This window comes from Anser cygnoides, chromosome 33, assembly GCF_040182565.1.
Source record: "Anser cygnoides isolate HZ-2024a breed goose chromosome 33, Taihu_goose_T2T_genome, whole genome shotgun sequence".
NCBI classification, from domain to species: Eukaryota; Metazoa; Chordata; class Aves; order Anseriformes; family Anatidae; genus Anser; species Anser cygnoides.
Window position 1 is genome coordinate 2,107,834 of NC_089905.1, and position 17,807 is coordinate 2,125,640.

The 17,807-nt window shown below is 50.4% G+C and overlaps 1 protein-coding gene and 1 long non-coding RNA gene across 3 annotated transcripts; one reads left to right on the top strand and one right to left on the bottom strand.

The window, feature by feature from the left end:
* Positions 1–9,405: 9,405 nt before the first annotated feature.
* Positions 9,406–10,547, bottom strand: LOC125180206 (uncharacterized). Of its 2 annotated transcripts, none has more exons than XR_007158569.2 (3): positions 10,397–10,547; positions 10,067–10,182; positions 9,406–9,545 (listed from the first exon to the last, which is right to left on the bottom strand). It is a non-coding gene; the product is annotated as an uncharacterized lncRNA (long non-coding RNA). The 2 variants fall into 2 exon arrangements; XR_007158570.2 differs by having other exon boundaries at positions 10,316–10,541.
* Positions 10,548–12,858: 2,311 nt separating this feature from the next.
* On the top strand, positions 12,859–16,367 carry LOC106049215 (keratin-associated protein 10-4). The gene is made up of 2 exons (XM_066986253.1): positions 12,859–12,964; positions 13,899–16,367. The coding sequence occupies exons 1-2, from the start codon at positions 12,940–12,942 to the stop codon at positions 15,941–15,943; spliced, it is 2,070 nt and encodes a 689-aa protein (XP_066842354.1). The 5' UTR covers positions 12,859–12,939; the 3' UTR covers positions 15,944–16,367.
* The last annotated feature ends 1,440 nt before the right edge of the window (positions 16,368–17,807 follow it).

Genomic DNA, 17,807 nt, shown 5'->3' on the forward strand with positions numbered 1-17,807 from the left:
TTGTCTTTGGCGAATGTGTTTGGTGAGCAAGCGATCCGAGTGACTGACACCAGGGAGGAGGCTGCCCGGGGGCGCTTGCATGGTGGATAAAGAGAAAATAAAACAAAGGTAGAAAAAATAAGGATATAGTGATGCCAAGATTAAAGTGATTCCTTCCAGAAACTCCCACTTCTGGAACCCGACAGGGAGGCAGGCACCCAGTGAAGAAACCTTTTCCAACAGTGCCACCAAGTGGCACTTGGGGTGGGACAGAGGGGTGACACGGCGTGGCCAGGGGCTGCAGTCACTGCGGTACCGGGCAGGGAAATTGAGGCACGGTGCGAGGAAGGGGCTTCTGCTCCACCTTTGTATGTCCTTGCACTGCCATATCCCCCCTGCTGCTACAGCTGCAGTGTGATATGGAAGTTATTTCCTAGGCAGTTTTGTGCAAGACTTTTAATTGTCCTCGCTTTAGCTGTCTGCTTTTAAAAGTCCTTTTCTTGGCGGTAAGAGAGTCTGAAAAAAAATACAGCTGGAAATGCACGTAGCTTGTAAGGTACAAGGTGTTTCGGGCACAGACAATAAAATACAGCCAATTTTGTGTAAGGAAAAGGACTTTCAGGAAGTGCCCTAGCTTGCTCCATGCCTGGCATAGGGAGGGTTAATGGGAACCAGTGATTTTGGGTGAAATACTGGCAGGTGGGCAGGGGCACTGGGAGGGGATAAACTGGGGGGCCAAGGAGCCCCCCTAATGCAATGGGGGTGCTGCAGAGCTGGAGGGCTTTGTGGCTGTCCTGTGCCTTGGTTCCTGTTACTCCAGCAAGCTCTGTCTGAAGCCGTGCCTTTTCCTTAAACCGGGAATTTTCTGATCCATCCCCGCTTCCATCCCTCATGCAGGGGCACCGGCTGCCCCCGGTTCCCGAGGCGCTGCCAGCTGCAGGCTCGGGGCCTTTGGGAGCCTCTTCTGATGGCTTCTGGTTCTTCTCCCATGCTCAAGCTTCGGCTCTGAACAAAGAGTCAGCTTGAACCTGAATGAAGGAAGGGAATTTGAATCTTGGAAGCAATAATTCTGCTTTTATTCCTCTCTATTAATCTATCGACCTGTCTGTTGTATGTGCGCGGGGGCACACCACTTCTCCTCTGGCGGGGCACGTTTGCTGCTAATCCCATTAAGATGCAGGGAGGGTGGGGGGCAATTACTGGGGTTGCCTTGGAGAGGCAGAATTGCTCAGGGTGTTCTTGCAGAAGTTATTTCTGGCCAAATCACCCAGACCCTGGGCAGGGCCGTTTCTCCCTCATAGACAACCATAGACAATAAGAGGTTTATGTTGTGCAGGACCTCATACGTGCTTTACAAAGCAGAAAAGGTCAGGGGGTCAAATGGGACGTGAAGAAGTTGAAAGAATGAAGTGAGAACGGCATAACAGGAGGCACTGCTTGCAGGAGAGCTGGAGCTAAATGAGGAGGAACCCAGAGGGCAGGTCCTTCTGGTTAACAAAATCCCCGGGAACTCAGCGGTGCTGCGGTGAGAGGTGTGGGGGAAGCTTTGCACGAGCTTGCAGCTGGTTTCTAATAATCCTGGGGGGGGTTCAAACAGGGCTGGGGTGAGGTTGGTGGCTGGAAAGGAGCTGAGCTTCCCGACAGCTCTTCCTGCAGCACAGGAGCAGTGTTTCGGCTGCTTTTCGCCAGGAAAATTGCTCTGCCAGCCTGCAGAGCCTAAACTTTTTGTGCAATTTGGCTCAGGTGAAGCACGAGCTGCAGTTTCTGTGTTTTTCCCCCAGTATCAGAAGAGGCTGGCAGCCTCCGAGGCTGTGCCCCGTGTGTGAGAGGCCGGTGCTGGGAAGGCGTTCGCACCACGGTTCTGATGTCAGGGCAGGATCTTGCTTTAACATGAGCGATCGCTCCTTCCCTTGTGATGCCACCCGTGCTCATGAGAACAGCAAATATTTTGGGAGCTTGCGTTTGAAGCAGCCAAAATGCACATTAATCTGGGCTGGCTTCCCGAGGCTGGTTTGCCAGGGAGGCGCGGAGGGACGGGGCAAGGTGTGGCGGGGGAGTGAGCGAGGCTGCAGCCTTGTTTGCTTGGCAACTGAGCTGCAGTGATAATCGCAGATTTTGGAGGCGTGTTTGCCAAAGGAGCTCTGTCTCCTGAGCTCACCGGTAGAAAATGTGCTGGGGCAATGGGCAAACCAGCTCCTCTGGCTAGGCAGTGTGCACTCAAACTTGGTCTGTTTGTAAAATACTCTGGTTGCTTTCTTTAAAGAGTTTGGACGCTAATTTTGTCCTCATCCATCCAGTCTGCCTTTCTTTCTGCTGTGGGTTCTCCGGGCTGGGGACCTGCACAGCCACAGGGGGCTGGGGGTGATGCTGTGACCTTGGCGTGGCCGTTTGGAGCGTGATTCTCGTCAGGTGGGCAGGAAAAAAGAAAGGCGTGGAAAATCTAAGTGTGCACGGTTGCACAAGAGGCTTTAAATAATTTAGCAGCTGTTAGCTCTGGGGTTGCAACGAGCAGGCGTCGGGCGGTAACAGCAGGGACCGGTGTTGAGCTGGTGTTGGGACCGGGGGTGCCTGGGGGTGCGGGTTCGGTCACAGCGGTCAGGTTTCTCAACAAAAAGGAGCAGGAAATTATTGTTTGTTCCTGCATGAGTCAGTGGGATTGTTCCTGCTCGGCAGGGAAGAGCAGAGGTGTAGGTTAGCGCTGAGGAAGGAGGGAAAGTGTTACACTGAAGGTTTAACCTGATAAAGTGTTTAAATGCAGGTTTTGGGGGCTTGAAAGAGTTGGGGTTTGCTTTGGGACGTTAGAAGAAAAAGCAAAAGCCTGCTGTAGTGTCTTCACTGTATGCAGCAACAGGATCCAGAGGTTTGTCCGCAGTTATTGTACTTTCTGCCTGGTTTTTCCCCCTTTTTTTCTTTCGTCTGCTGAGAGCAGTTGATGCTGAGGTTCCCTTTTCTTGCCTCATTGCACACACAAAGCGCAATTCCCAAACTTTCCCAGAGCTGGAGCCCATTATGCAGAGAGCTTTATCACTACATCTATGTCATTATCAGGAATTAAGCTAATTGCAATAAAATGCTTTATTTTCCTATGCTGCCTAGGCATTTCAGCAAGTTATTTCTGTTGCTGCCTTCTTTACTGCTAATTCATTGTGACATTAAGGAGTGTAATACATCAGCTTTTCTCTAATACACATTTCTACTTTCTTACATGTTAATGAGCATATTTAACATTTCTTCAGAGATAATTGGATTCCGAGGCTCCCTGTGGTAATGCACTGAAAGCCAGCTAGCAGTGCCTTTAATATCTAAAAGACTTTCTGCATTTGAATAATCCCACAATTAAAATTAGGAATTAATCTCTTGGCTGAAACAAAGCTTTCGAGGATACTTTGTTTTGAGGCAGTTTTAATACATATGTTAACCATAGTTACGGAGAAGTTAATTAAAACCTTCTTTTGCATTTCTACCCCAGATCTCACAAAGGGGCACAGGTATTTCAGATTATTTTATTCCCCTTGATCCTTCTTGTGACAGCAGGATTTTTCTGTGCTTCATTTGCTCATGGCTTATCCAGATGGCTGTTTTAATGCAAAATATAGAAGCCATCTTCAAGTAAATTATTTTCTGAAGGGGCAAAGGGACTCCTAAGTTTCTTTCCTCTTCCATACACAGAGCTGTTTAAGTAAATGATGATAGGTGCACTGCCATGCATGGTGTTATATGGAGAGCACATATGAATTTCTGTATTTCATGTTAAGCAAACCTTTAGTAATTAGAGATCGAGAATAAAGCTAAGGGAAGCAGAGGTGAGATGAGATAATTCTTCATAGCAGAAAATGTGGGATAATCTCCCCTCCCTCTGCAGGCACCTGCCTTTCCCTGCCTGCAGGAGGATGCAGGTGCAGCAATGTGTGTGCACACACGACCACAGCTGTGTGTGCTTGGGTGGTCAGCCAGGACCCCAGCCCTCCCGCCGGGTCTGCTGCCCACCCCCAGACCTTGCTTGGACACGTCCAGCTATGGGGATTTTTGGAAAATCCTCTTCTAAGCATTAACCAGGTTTTCGTGGCAGTGCGCAGAAGGCTGGAACTCTCCTCTGTGCTCTTCTTCCCCTGCTGCACACGGCTGAGCTCGGCGCTTCTGCTGGGCTAGGGATGGAGGCGGCAGCAGCTTGTCCCCACCTGTCCGCAAGCTGTCCTCACGCTGTCTGCGGGGCAGGTGGGATGGGGCAGCAGCTCCCTTGTGGTCCCTCCTGGCTCTGTCTGAGAAGGCTGAGGGTTGGGTGCAGACCTGAGTCACCTCCTGCGGCCGCGGTGGAAGTGAGTCACTGCTGCGCTCCTTCGGGCTGCTCCCCTTGGTGGTGGGGACGATTTCGGTGCCTTTCCCCGTTACCTTCCTCGCTGCCCGGCACTTCAGCGGGAGAGTTTTGGTTCTTTTTTTGCTAGCTGGTTTTAGAAGGAAGGTGCGATTTCAGGGAATGGATTTTCTCTAGCTGGGGTGGAAAGATGCTTTCTGCTGCCCCAAACAGCAGCTCCAAGGAACGACTGCGGGAGCATCCAGGGCGGGTGGGGAGGAAGCGATGGGGAAGGGCTGGGAGGCGGCCGTGCTGCAGGGATGGGAGCGTGTCTGCAGCAGGGGGTGGGAGGGGGGGCAGCGAGGACGTGTTGGGAAACTCGACCTGATGGAAACCCCACCAAGGGCAGGCCGGCGGGGTGGAGGAGCTGGCTGGATGAGGTGCGCCAGGGAGGAGCAAGGCATTGCGCTGGGCTGGCAGCCGACCACCGGAGCGGGTGCTCTGGGGCACGACAGCGCTCACCTGGCAGGGACCCGTGTGTGGTGGCAGGAGTGGGGCAGGCAGCTGCCTGCACAAGTCAGGAGGGATAGCGGGGCACAGGGGGTAAAGCCAGGCTGGTGCCCCTCGTCCTGGCTGCATTACCCATGCCACTTTCAGCACGGCAATCCCTGACTGCCCTGCCCACTCCACTCCTGTTTTCCCAGGAGATGGATAGACAGGGAAATCACGAGCTTTCTCTTAAACATTGGGATTGATCTTCCTTTAGCCTGACTTTCCCAAGAAGGACAACTTCTACGCTCCCAATTTTTATACCCTAACCTGTTATTTGCAAACAAATTTGACACAGTGGTGTGGTTCAAACAAACGCTAAACTTCTACCAGTTTTACAAAAAAAAAAAAAAAAAAAAGAGGCAGTATAGCTTTGGCTAATGCTGCCGCCGTAGAAAGGATGGGCCAGTTCTCCCTTTGTCGGGCAGTTGGACACAGGAGAGACGGTTGAAACCAGGCTCTACCAGTTCTGCCTGTGGGCTGCCTTGTTCCAGAGACATGTTTCTGTTTGTTTACGCTGCGAAGGCGAACACGGAGGAAGAAGCTGGGCTCTGGCAGGCTCCCAGCCAGTCTCAAGAACTTCTCCCCATGCTGTATGTTTCTGCTGAAGTTCAGAGCTGTGCTGTATGGCAATGGAGCCGGTCACAGCCTATGGGCAAAAGCCACCTGGCCCTGAATCCACCGAGATGCTGAGCTGAAGCCTGAAAACCAGAGGGGAAAAATGGGATTTAAAAAAAAAAAAAAAAAAAAAAAAAAAAAGGTGAATCCAGATCCAATCTGATGGTGGCCGAATGCTATTTGTGTTAAATGCTTCACTTTGTGCAGCTTCGGTGTGCTGTGAAGAGTTTCCCAAGCATGCTAACGGGGTGCTGAGCTCTCTGCTTTCAGCAGCGGGTGGGAGATGCTCCTCGTAGCCCTGCTTCCTGGTCTCCCTGTGCCTGGAAGCCCCTCCGGAGCTGGTGACTCAGGCCAGGGGAATGAGGACTCCAGGCTGGCACCGCTCAGGTTCAGACGTGCAGCGGCTGACCGGCTCTGAAGGATCGGCTTCCTCAAATGACTCACCTAGCTCCATGGGATACGCAGTCCCAGCCTTGGGGACAGCAGAGCTGTCATTACAGCGATGCTCCTGCCTCTGGCTTGAGAATCGTGGGCAGGGAGGACTTGTAGCAGCCCGGCTCATGCTTGCTGTTCCCACAGGCTGAAGTTGATTTGGGGAATTAACAACATTTGCCCTCCAAAAGGCCAAGAGAAGGATGTTGGAGCTTGCCACCAAGTGGCTCATGCTCCCTGACAACAGTGCGTCCCCCAGGGGTTTCTTATGGCAGCTGTGGGTTCTGGATTTGGTGCCAGGCTTCTCTCTTGCCTGTTGGATGCTTTGGGAAATGGGATTTAAGAGATGTCCCGAGAATGCTGAGCTCCCACCCCGTGAAAATGAGAGCAGCTGGGAGGTCTGTATGACAGCTCTCAGCGGCACTGGCTGTGCCTGAGAAATGAGGCCTTTGCCTGGGGTTTGCAAACAAAGTTCGGCCAAAGCCAGGCTAGCTGGCATTTTGTCTTTTCCTTCCTCTCTGCAGGGAAGCGATAAATGGCTAGCTGATATGTTCGGAATGCCACAATCACACCTAATGCCTCTTTTCCAGCTGTACCAATTACGCTCCACCCTGATGATGATGAGCTGTCACAAGGCAGAATAATGACAGACAAGTGAGGGGAGGAGATCATGGCGAGGGGAACATGAGAACTGCTAAAGGAACAGAGAGCTGGGGAAGGCAATGAAAGGGCTGTTCATGAGTGCTGAGATGCAAACGCAGCACGTTGCCAGAAAACATGGACCAGTGAAAGGATCTAGCTGGATCTTGTCCTCTTCTTGATTTCTTGCTTTGCCATCAGCACTGCAGCCCATGCTCAAAGCCTCCCTCTGTCACAGATTGTTTGAATGAATAAATATTCACTGAAGTTACAACTGTCGTGCACAACAAAAAAGGAGATTTTTTTTTTTTTCAGGCTTAATTTTCATATAAAACATGACAAACTATCGATACTTGTGGCCCTGGGTAGACTCACCAACTGAAGAGCTAAAGAAATCTTTGCTTGTCTTGATGAACTCCTCCAGCTTCCTGAAGGCAATGGCTCTTCCTCCAGATTTTGTTTTGTTGTCGTTGTTTTGTGCTCAGAAGCACCCAGGATGATGCCAGCAAGCTCTGAGCATCAGAGGATGGGTGTTTGCGTGTCAAACCCGCCGGCACGGAGCAGGCTCTGTTGGCATAGCCATAAATGCTGGGGTTGCGACGAGAAGTGCCAACCGGGACGATGAGAGTGTGTAATGAGAAGTTATTTTGGTAATTGAGATCATGTTGGAGAGCACAACAATTTGTAAAGGACAGCTTACTAATACCGTGTCAAAGGAATATCTATCTTGTAACAATGAGCTGAGCTTATCTGACTTTGCAAGCGCACATTTGGGACTACAGTAAACAGTATTCCTCTGGTTCATCCTAGTTATTTTTACATTACTATAGGCTATCTTCACTAATGTTTGATTTATAATTGTTTCCGAAGTCTGATACTGCAGATCTAATCTAACTCGTAAAAGAATTGTATTACAACATAATGGGTAATATATATAGTTCCAGGCACGATAATCTGGCACGGTGTCTTGAGAATGAAATCTGTTGATTTATTTAATGGGAGGGAGGTGGGGTGGGTGAGGAAATAGCTGACAAACTTTTCAGATTCATGAAAATTTATTCCCTCAATCCAGTAAGCTGCAATTATTGCTACAATATGAGGAACTCATTTAATCTCTTTGCAAATGCACGCAGTGCACTAACACGTAGGGATGTTTTATTTGATGTGCATATGGAGGCAGAAAAATCCTTCCTAACAGAAGACATTAAAGACCCAGCCATAATCCAATAAAACCGGCTTTCATCGAGCAGCTGTTTTGGATGCCTGAGCTTGTTCCCATCATTTTTCCAGGCTGCCCTGAGCCGGGAGCGGGCTTGATTGCAGCAAGCAGCCATGCCAGCAAGCAGAAGCCTGCGAGCGAGTGCCCCTGGGAGCACAGAGAGCCCGGGGTGCCAGCGCTGAGCCGGAGGGGGATGCAAGAGACATCAGGCTGTGGTACCCCATCTGCATGGCGGGCAGCTGCAGAACGACTGGCGGATCCTTCTCCCCCTGGCCTTTCTATTACTCATTTTTTTAAGGCTTTATCCATCTACTGCATCAGGCTGCTGCTAGTATTCAGAGATATAGCTCCATTTCTGGGGAATGTTACGTGCGGGGAACTTTTAATTACGCATCATTTTACTCAGTCTTAACTGGACGTTGTGCAACAAAACTTGCATTTCTCAGCATTATTCTTTGCCTGGTGTTTTCTGCAAGTTCTTCCTATTCAGCATTTGCTCTTTCTTCACCTGAAATACCTTCTGTCATTTTATATCTCCTTAAAAGACCTTTCTCGAGCTATGTTAAAATCACGCCTTTGAGCTACTTTTCTCAATATTCTCATAACAATTTCAATCTAAGAGACCATTAAAAAAGAAGATAGAAAACCCAAAGGCAAAATCCTAACTGAATTTAAGGCAGATTGTGAAAGTAGTTATTTATATGTGGGAAGTAAAAAGGTTGAAGATGATGAAACGGGTCTCTGTGAATTCAGTTAATATGTGCATTGCACTTTTGCCATTATTATTGCAGTTAATATTAGGCAATAAAAATAAGGGCTGTAATTATCAGATGATTGAAAAGTATTTTTTATTTAATGTGAAGCAATTTTCTCTCCTGTTGATACACAAGAAACTAAGAGACTCACCAGCAGAGGTCTCGTTGATGCAGTGGATCCTTTCCTATCTGGTGCGCCTGCTGCTGATGCCACTCAGTTCTTGCCTCGCAGCCAGTTCTGACACCGGGACAGGCACCGCTCCACAATGGCCGCGGTGCGGGTGTTGAGGCGGAAAGGTGCTCGTGGGGATGGGCAGGCACCAGCACCTTTGCTTGTGCCCTTGGTGGAGTCGGTGGCCACGGGTTCCCCGGTGCTCTGGGGTGCGCAGGGTCCCGCAGTGCTCTGGGGCATGCACGGCTCTGCACAAACCACGCTTAGAGGCGTACAGGGATCCACGTGTGTAACCGGGCACTGATCGGGGCAAGGATCACTGCTGATCGCAGCCTGAGCATAGCAGGGCTCCACCGGCAAGGCTGTGCAACCGACGGGGAAGGTCTCCATGCCGGTCTCAAGCACTTCGATGGTGCAGGGTTCCATCGGTGACACGGGGTGCTGGTGAGGGAAGGTCTCCCCGCATGTCCCCACGATCTCAGGGCTGCAGGATTCTATTGGCAAGGCTGTGGGCTTCAGCGGGAAGCTGGTCCCTCCCTGGCTTTGCTGGAGGTCACAGGGGACAACCGCTGGACACACACAGGCGGTGACACACGGAGACACGCAAGAGTTGCAGGCAGGTGGCAGCTCGGGGCAGCAGGCATCCCCAGGCACAGGGACAGTGGGGGGTGCACAGGCAGGACCCAGCTGAAGGCACACATCCAGGCACGGGGCTGCACCCTGGCATTGGCAGGGATCCACCTCAAAACTCTGCTCCGGACAGGGATGCATATCCTGTTTGGGGCAGGTGTCTTGGTCCACTGCGGCACAGCACGATGGGCACGCGTCAGTGAGCGCAGCCGCCCCCATGCAGGCAGGAGGGTGAGACATCTTTCACCACTGCAGGCAAGCCTGAAAGAAAACAGATCAGTTTGGTGTCCAGCAACACAAAACTTCATACTGTTTGCTTTCTTGGCTGGTGAATTCTTCAGCAAGGTACTTGCTGCTCGTGCCACAATGTGGGCATGACATAAGGAATAGAGAGAAAATTGGCTGTTTGTTATTTCAAATTCTGCAACCATTCCTTACAAAGAGAACTTTGGTCATGCTGTTTTTCTTTATGAACATCCAAACTCAACTTTTCTATTTAAAATTGGTTTTCAGCCAAACAATTCCACCCTAGTAGTATTTCCTTGCACAGATAGCGATGGATTTAATTAACGTTTTCAGCAGAGCTGTAAACTTCAAGATATTCTCCTCTCTTTTGCAGGTATTTTCTAATTGCCCTGTTTGCCCTTGCAGAACACCCATCTTGCAGCCGCTGCAAGAGGAGCAGCTGTCACCATCCTGTCTTTGCCATTGCTAAAGGCAGCAACAGGCTCAACAGGAAAAAGCCAGGATGTGCTGCCTACCATGGGGCCAGGTGCTCTTACCTTGGCCGCTGCCGTACCGATGCTGTAGTCACTTCACCGCTTAGATGACAGCCACATGCACAGCAGTTTCGTCTCCTCGGTGAGCAGGATGGTGTGTTAGCCCTCTAAATCCAGTGCTGGGACGCCAGAAATCATTTTGCAGAGCATCCATGGGAGTTACAGCAAAGTAAGCATGAAGGGAGAAGATTATTACTCTTTCAGACTCTTATCACCAATGAGATGTGAGAGCTAATAAACAATTTTCCTTACACAGCGGGTAGCAGTAATCTATCTCAGCAGAAGTTTCACGCCAGTAGTAGGCTTAGATCTGTAAATCCTGAAGATACTTACCCGGCTCAGTATCAGCAAATAAAGCCAGCAAGCAGACCCAGCAACTTTAACCTGGGATCTGCCTTGTATATTCAAGAGCCTGGCCTCCGGAGATGAGGTGCCTCAGGCACACAGACAAGCAACCCTTTGCTAACATGGACCTGCTCCGCCTCTGCCCTGCCTAATTATTTTTAATGGAAACCATCTATTTCCGTGGCTGCAGCATAACCTCGAGTGAGCCCAGATAGCTTGCGAATTCACGTGTCCTTCCAGCAGGGCTGACGTCAGAGAAGAATTTGGGAAATGAATGGATTCAGGGCTTGCTGTCAAATAGTCAGCCTGTCATGGTCAGTTTTTCTGTGACGGTAAAACATCCTCCAGCCCAACACATCATTGAGGGCCATTAGAGACTGGGTGGGATGTGGGATGTGGGAGATTCCTTTACTTTTAGCCATATCTGACCTGCTTCTGTCACTGCCCCTGTCCTGTTTGGATGTGGCACTACTGGTTGTAGGGTCCTGGTGTGCTTCTGGAAACTCTTATATCATCGCCGGTCTCGTGATGTTTTGCATTTTCTCCTAGAACTCTGACTCAGGTAGCAAAACAATATTCCTTCACCAGGTTTTTGCCTTTATCCCCGTGCAGTTGCACCCCTCAAGAGCAGAGGGCTGACAAGAGGATTGACCACCACCCTTTCCCCTTCAGCCCGCTGGTTTACCAAAGGCAGATGAATTACGCCAAAGGTTTACTCAAATCGCTGTGGTCGGAAGAACATTGGCAACCCAAGTGGTCACGCATCCTGAATTTATTTCTTTCAATTTAAATAACCAAAAGCCACTATGTGGGGCATCACCATGCTCAGCAGCATGTACACCACACACTTAGAGGGAGGTCAGAGCGCAGACACAAGCATGCACCTTTGTCTCTGGATGATGTATGAGCTCGTCTCTGCACGCAAGTAATACTGGTTCGATGTTTGTGTCACTGAGTGACTTAGGGCTAGTTCGGAGTGAGTAGAGAAGGAAGTCTCAGCCTCTTTGATCTCTCAGAGGCAATGCACTCGCTGGCTCTCCCTTCTCCCTTAGAGTGAGGGGATTTCAAATGAGAATTTCGTTACTTGACCACAATTGTGGCAGGCAGAACCCAGCTGCTCCATGCTGTTGCAGTCACACACCATTTGCTATCTTGTGAAGGGTGCATCTCGGTCTCATTTTAGCCCACATTGTGAGCACAGCAAATCAAACAGGGGCCCTAATATAGCGACTGCAGGAGGAACCTAATTGACATTAAAGGTCTTAGCACAGTGAAGTCTTCCCTGGCTGGCTTGCTGCCAAAATCATAACAAATTTATGTTGGAATACTGAATATATATATATACATATATGTATATATGTTGTCCATAGATTCGTGACCGGTGTGCAGTGCCCACAGAATCAGAATCCACTCAAAGGCCTTTTAATTAAAAAATTAATTTCATTCTTTCCTTATTTTCTCAGCTAAAAGACTACACAAGCTATAGAAAGACTATACACTACACAAGCTACAGGCCTCCCTATTTTCTTCAAGGTTTCTTTGTCTTTTTCCCAGCTTTGGGACTACATATATATATACACACATATATATATACATATATATATGTATTTTTTCTGGAATACTGAGTTTGATTGAGGAGCGCTGATGTTATGGAGCCACCCAGAAGATGTGGGTCCTCCCATTGCTCTGCTGCTCTTTCAGGAGCTCACCCTCAGGTGCAGGGTCTGAGTGCTCCTCTCCTGAGACATGTCTGTGCTCCAGTCTGGGGCTCACAGTACAAGAAGGCTTCCAACAAACTGGAGCAAGTCCTGCAGGGACCCCCAAGGTGTCCAGGGGCTGGAGCAGGTGGTGGGTGGGGAGGAGGCCAAAGGACCTGCTCAGCCTGGGGAGGAAGAGGCTTAGGGGAGATCCTTGTGCTCCCTGCAGCTATCCATAGGGTATTAATGTTGAAGACAGGCTCTTCTCAGAGGCACCCAGAGACAGGGTGGGAGAGAATGACTGCATGTGGCAACAAAGGAAAGGCCAGGTTACCTGGAATACATAATTTTTGTAAAAAATAAAATATTTTTTTGGTGTGAGGGATAGTGTATACAAGGAAGAGCATGGAAACTGACACTAAAGCAGAACAAAACTGTTCTGAGTCCTATCCCACGTACAGGTCGGGGTGTCACAGCAGAAGGTGCAAGAAAATGTACTAAATTAACTTTTATTGAAGGATCAATTTAATCCCAAGGGGACTGTTTCCATGCTGTATCACCTGTTCTTTGCTCCCCACCCCCCATACGAAATACGTAGATGAGGAATTCAGGCTTGCAGGCAGATGTCATAGGTTGCATGTACCACCTCAATGGAGAGGTTTCATTAAAAATTATAATGTAAGCAGGTAATTTAAGGATTGGAGGTGGAGCAGGTCTGGATTATTACAAATTTTATTTCCATACCCCTGAGGTGTCTCACTTCCGGGGACACGGACACTGAAATCGTATAAAAGGGTTCATATCGTGGTGTTTCTCAAACCATTTTGGTTTCGTATGCTAGTTCCCGGTGGTGAATTGGGTAAGTCTCTCTTGGCTGACTGGGAAGTAATGTAAGGGCTGGGGTTATTTAATTTTAAATATTATCTGCAGAAGCAAGCTAGAAGACTTACAAGTGCTTCTGCTTAGCGAGATTTGTATGTGGTACTTATCAAGCAGCTAAGTTAAGGGTGACTGGTCATTCCGTCTTCTTCCAACCTGTGTTTGCTTTATGTTTTGCAATTGCTGCGTGCTCTCCATCAAGGTGCGTCTCAGGGTAGGCGAGAGTGGCCCAGCCTCTCTCCTTCCCCAGTGACACTGTTGCCCAGTTTTAACCAGGAAATTGTTGGGTTTGAGAGAGATCAAAAGGCAAGGCAAGGACTTCAAAGGCAAAAAAGTGGGAGGGAAGATAAGAAGTGGAGCCTGGCAGGCTGCAGGGGTAAGCGGCGCCTGGAAGGGTGTCTGGGTGGGGAGAGCTGCGAGGAGCTCTGTGGGAGAGCCGGCGAAGCCGCGGCCCATGAGGGCCAGGCCCTGTCCTGGGGGAGGATCCCAGCACGGGGCCTCGCCGCTCGGCCTCCAGCCTGTGTGCGGACAGGGAGCCTTCAGAGGCTGGAAGTATCCCTCTTGGGCGGATACCAGGAGGTAGTGGCAGAGAGGTAAACCTAAACCGAGGGGAGCCCTGGGAAGGTGGAGGCAGTCGCGCCTTCAGACCCCGTCACGTAATCTACCAAAGTCCGAGTGGCACTGCTTCTCACGCCTCTTTTGAGAAGTTGTTTGTGACATACGTGCAGCTGGTGGCTACAACCTAAAATGCTTTCATGTGGTGTTAGTGCCCTGCTATGGGTTTCAGTTTGTTTCCCCAGTATGTGGCTCAGAGTTCCACTGGAAAAAGTGCGGATTAACTCAGTCTGTGAAATAGCCTTGGGAAAGCTGAACGCCTCTGTTTTCCACACAGTGTATTCCTTTCCCTCTTTCAGACATTCTCCCTCCCTCAAAGATGCTTTGCCAAAATGACTGCCAGCGCAGACAGCCCTGCCTCCCTCCTCACGTCGTCTTCTTGAGGAACTTACCCATGAATAGAAGCGTTGGTCCCTCCAGCGGCGTCTGTAACATCGAGCGCTTGCCGCCCTGTGTGGATCCCTGCTACTATGCCAGGGTTCCTCGCGGCACCACCACGTACATAAACCTGTCTAATCTTGGCAGGAGACACATTGCGCTGGATCCGTGCTGGTTCGGGATCCCCACGTGTGTGGATCCCTGCTGCCAGGACCAGAACAGGTGCACTACCAGGTGTGTGGATCCCTGCTGCCAGGACCAGAACAGGTGCACTACCAGGTGTGTGGATCCCTGCTGTCAGGACGTGACCAAGTGCACCACCACATGTGTGGATCCCTGCTGTCAGGACGTGACCAAGTGCACCACCACATGTGTGGATCCCTGCTGTCAGGACGTGACCAAGTGCACCACCACGTGTGTGGATCCCTGCTGTCAGGATGTGACCAAGTGCACCACCACATGTGTGGATCCATGCTGTCAGGATGTGACCAAGTGCACCACCAGATGTGTAGATCCCTGCTGTGAGGATGTGACCAAGTGCACCACCAGATGTGTGGATCCATGCTGCAAGGAAGTGACCAAGTGCACCACCACATGTGTGGATCCATGCTGCAAGGAAGTGACCAAGTGCACCACCACTTGTGTGGATCCGTGCTGCGAGGAAGTGACCAAGTGCACCACTAGATGTGTAGATCCCTGCTGTGAGGAAGTGACCAAGTGCACCACCAGATGTGTGGATCCATGCTGCAAGGAAGTGACCAAGCGTACCACCAGGTGTGTGGATCCCTGCTGTAGACCGGTGACCAAATGTGCCACCACATATGTGGACCCATGCTGCGGCAGGTTTACCAGGTGTACCACCAGATGTGTGGATCCCTGCTGCAAGGAAGTGACCAAGTGTACCACTAGATGTGTGGATCCGTGCTGCGAGGAAGTAACCAAGTGCACCACCAGATGTGTGGATCCCTGCTGCAAGGAAGTGACCAAGTGTACCACTAGATGTGTGGATCCGTGCTGTGAGGAAGTAACCAAGTGCACCACCAGATGTGTGGATCCCTGCTGCAAGGAAGTGACCAAGTGCACCACCACATGTGTGGATCCCTGCTGTGAGGAAGTGACCAAGTGCACCACCAGATGTGTGGATCCATGCTGCAAGGAAGTGACCAAGTGTACCACCAGGTGTGTGGATCCCTGCTGTAGACCGGTGACCAAATGTACCACCACATGCGTGGATCCATGCTGTGGCAGGTTTACCAAGTGTACCACCAGGTGTGTGGATCCCTGCTGTGGGGGTGTGACCAGATGCACCACCAGATGTGTAGATCCCTGCTGTGAGGAAGTGACCAAGTGTACCACCAGATGTGTGGATCCCTGCTGTGAGGAAGTGACCAAGTGCACCACCAGATGTGTGGATCCATGCTGCAAGGAAGTGACCAAGTGTATCACCAGGTGTGTGGATCCATGCTGTGGCAGGTTTACCAAGTGCACCACCAGGTGTGTGGATCCCTGCTGTGGAGGTGTGACCAGATGCACCACAAGATGTGTAGATCCCTGTTGCAAGGAAGTGACCAAGTGTACCACTAGATGTGTGGATCCATGCTGCAAGGAAGTGACCAAGTGCACCACCACGTGTGGGGATCCCTGCTGTGGGGAGGTGACCAGGTGCACCACCAGGTGTGCAGATCCCTGCTGTGGAGGTGTGACCAGATGCACCACCAGATGTGTAGATCCCTGCTGTGAGGAAGTGACCAAGTGCACCACCACGTGTGTGGATCCCTGCTGTCAGGATGTGACCAAGTGCACCACCACGTGTGTAGATCCATGCTGTCAGGATGTGACCAGATGCACCACCACGTGTGTGGATCCCTGCTGCGCGCCCTGCTTTATACAGCCCACCCCCCTGTGCGCCAGCGTCTGCGGCCAGCAGTACTCCATCAGCTGTGCCGATATCTGTTTGCGTAAGTGATGGCTCCCTGAGCGGCTGTGAGCAGGAGGCTCCTGCAGCAGGAGCCACCAGGGGACCCCCTGAGGTTCCTCTGCTCTGTGGTGTCCCCAACAGCTACGGAATGAAAACGGTTTGCAGACCCCTGAACCCCTTGACGTCTTCCTCACCTCTTGGCTTTCCTACTGCCCTTCCTCCCCTAGGAAGGGTAGAACCACACATGGTTTTCCTTGCATTCTGCATCGTTTCTAATGTATTTATCTAAAGCACAATGCCTTTCCTTGTAACACAGAACCACTTGATTTTGTGCCCCCAGGATTATTGCCTGGGAGAGGGATTCTGTAATTCTTTTCTGCATTGATGTGGATGGAGGAATTTCCCTGTTTGTTCTTCCTCACCATCTTCTCCTTTTCTTGTATGAAGCAATAAAAACAATTAATCTTGGCAACAGCTGGCTGCAAGTTTTCCTTCCCTTTTGCACACCCCCAGACTCACACTTCCTCCTTTTAATTTATTCCTAAAAGTCTGATCTCTGCAGAGTGGCAGCTCTTGCTAGAACACATAGCAAGGTCTAAGGCAATAGCCAGGGTTCCCCAGATGATGCCTGGGGAGGGGGGTGTTTGTTGTGTGTGTCGAGGAAACACAGCTCTGCCATGGTTCTGAAAGACATTGAAAATGCAGCTGAAGTGCTCCTGAAGCTGGAGGAGCTTAGGGCCAGCTGTGTTTGCGTCCCACAGGCAGAAACAAAATATTCCCTTACTAGCAATGGGTAAAAGAGCCACTAATGAGGGGAAGACAAGCAGGGCTGGGAGACTGCTTGTGCCTTGTGACATTGTCACCTGTGCGCAGGAGGTTCTGTCTCAGCCTTTTGCAATCGACCTGCACTTCCTTGTCTCTGGTGGCAATTGGGCAAGTCTCATCAGCTGGGGAGAGCAACATGGATTTGCTCACCACTGAATTCTGCAGAAAGGATAGCAGTATTAGCAGGGTATCTTGGACAATTTTAAGTAGCCCTCCATGAACATTTATTGACAAGGATCTGAGTGCTTCCTCCTTAGCACTGTATTTGCTTGCAAAGCTCTCCTCCAGGCATGAGCAACGTCCCCAAGGACTCAAAGTCATGCTGTTCTGCGTGCCAAGGTTGTGTTCTGTGGGTTCCCCGAGTGGAGATGGTGCAGGGTGGGCTCAGAGCCAGCAGCAGCTGCTGCAGGGAGGAAAGATGGGGAGGCAGGTGTGGGGCAGCCAGCCCAGCTGCTGAAGCAGCAACGTGGGCACATCTCTGTCTGCAAGCACCCACTGCCTTCTTTTTAAAGATGCCCCAGAGGCACGAGGCTGGTGACTAACCTGCAATTATCACCGTCTCGCTTTTTCTAGTAGAGGAGATGGACCAATAGTGGGACGTGATAACTCATACCTGGCGGACGTGGCATTGCACGCGGCTGGGGAGATCCGGCCTCGCGCAAATCACCCCACCCTCGTGGCTCTCCTGTTTCCATCCTCCCCTCCCAGTGGGTCGTGGAAGAGCCCAGCTCTCCCTGCTGATTGTGCAGCACTTGTGGGCGCAGGGTCCTTGCCAAGGGCTAAAGCATTGCCTAAGCACAAATGCTGCCCAACAGAAACACCAAAGCAATTGAGGCTTCCTAATCACCCCTCTGTGGAGGTCTGGTTTGACTCCAAGGCTCCTCTAAAACTCACTTAAATGTTCTGTGCAAGCAAATATTACTTTTGCTCCTGCTCCCAAATCCAATGGAACACTCTTCTGGGAAATAAGAAACTGTAGATGGAAAAAAATAACATTCAGAAAAGATTATTCCTTAAAATCTTTCTCTAAGGCATCCTTCTGATTGCCTGAATCTTGCATTATCTTTAATCCTACATATGAACTTGG

Excerpts from the sequence above, each read along its gene's own strand:
- LOC106049215 (XM_066986253.1), top strand. The coding sequence starts at position 12,940 with ATGCTAGTTCCCGGTGGTGAATTGG. Across the intron at positions 12,965-13,898 it reads AGTTCCCGGTGGTGAATTGG|ACATTCTCCCTCCCTCAAAG; the intron begins GTAAGTCTCTCT and ends TCCCTCTTTCAG.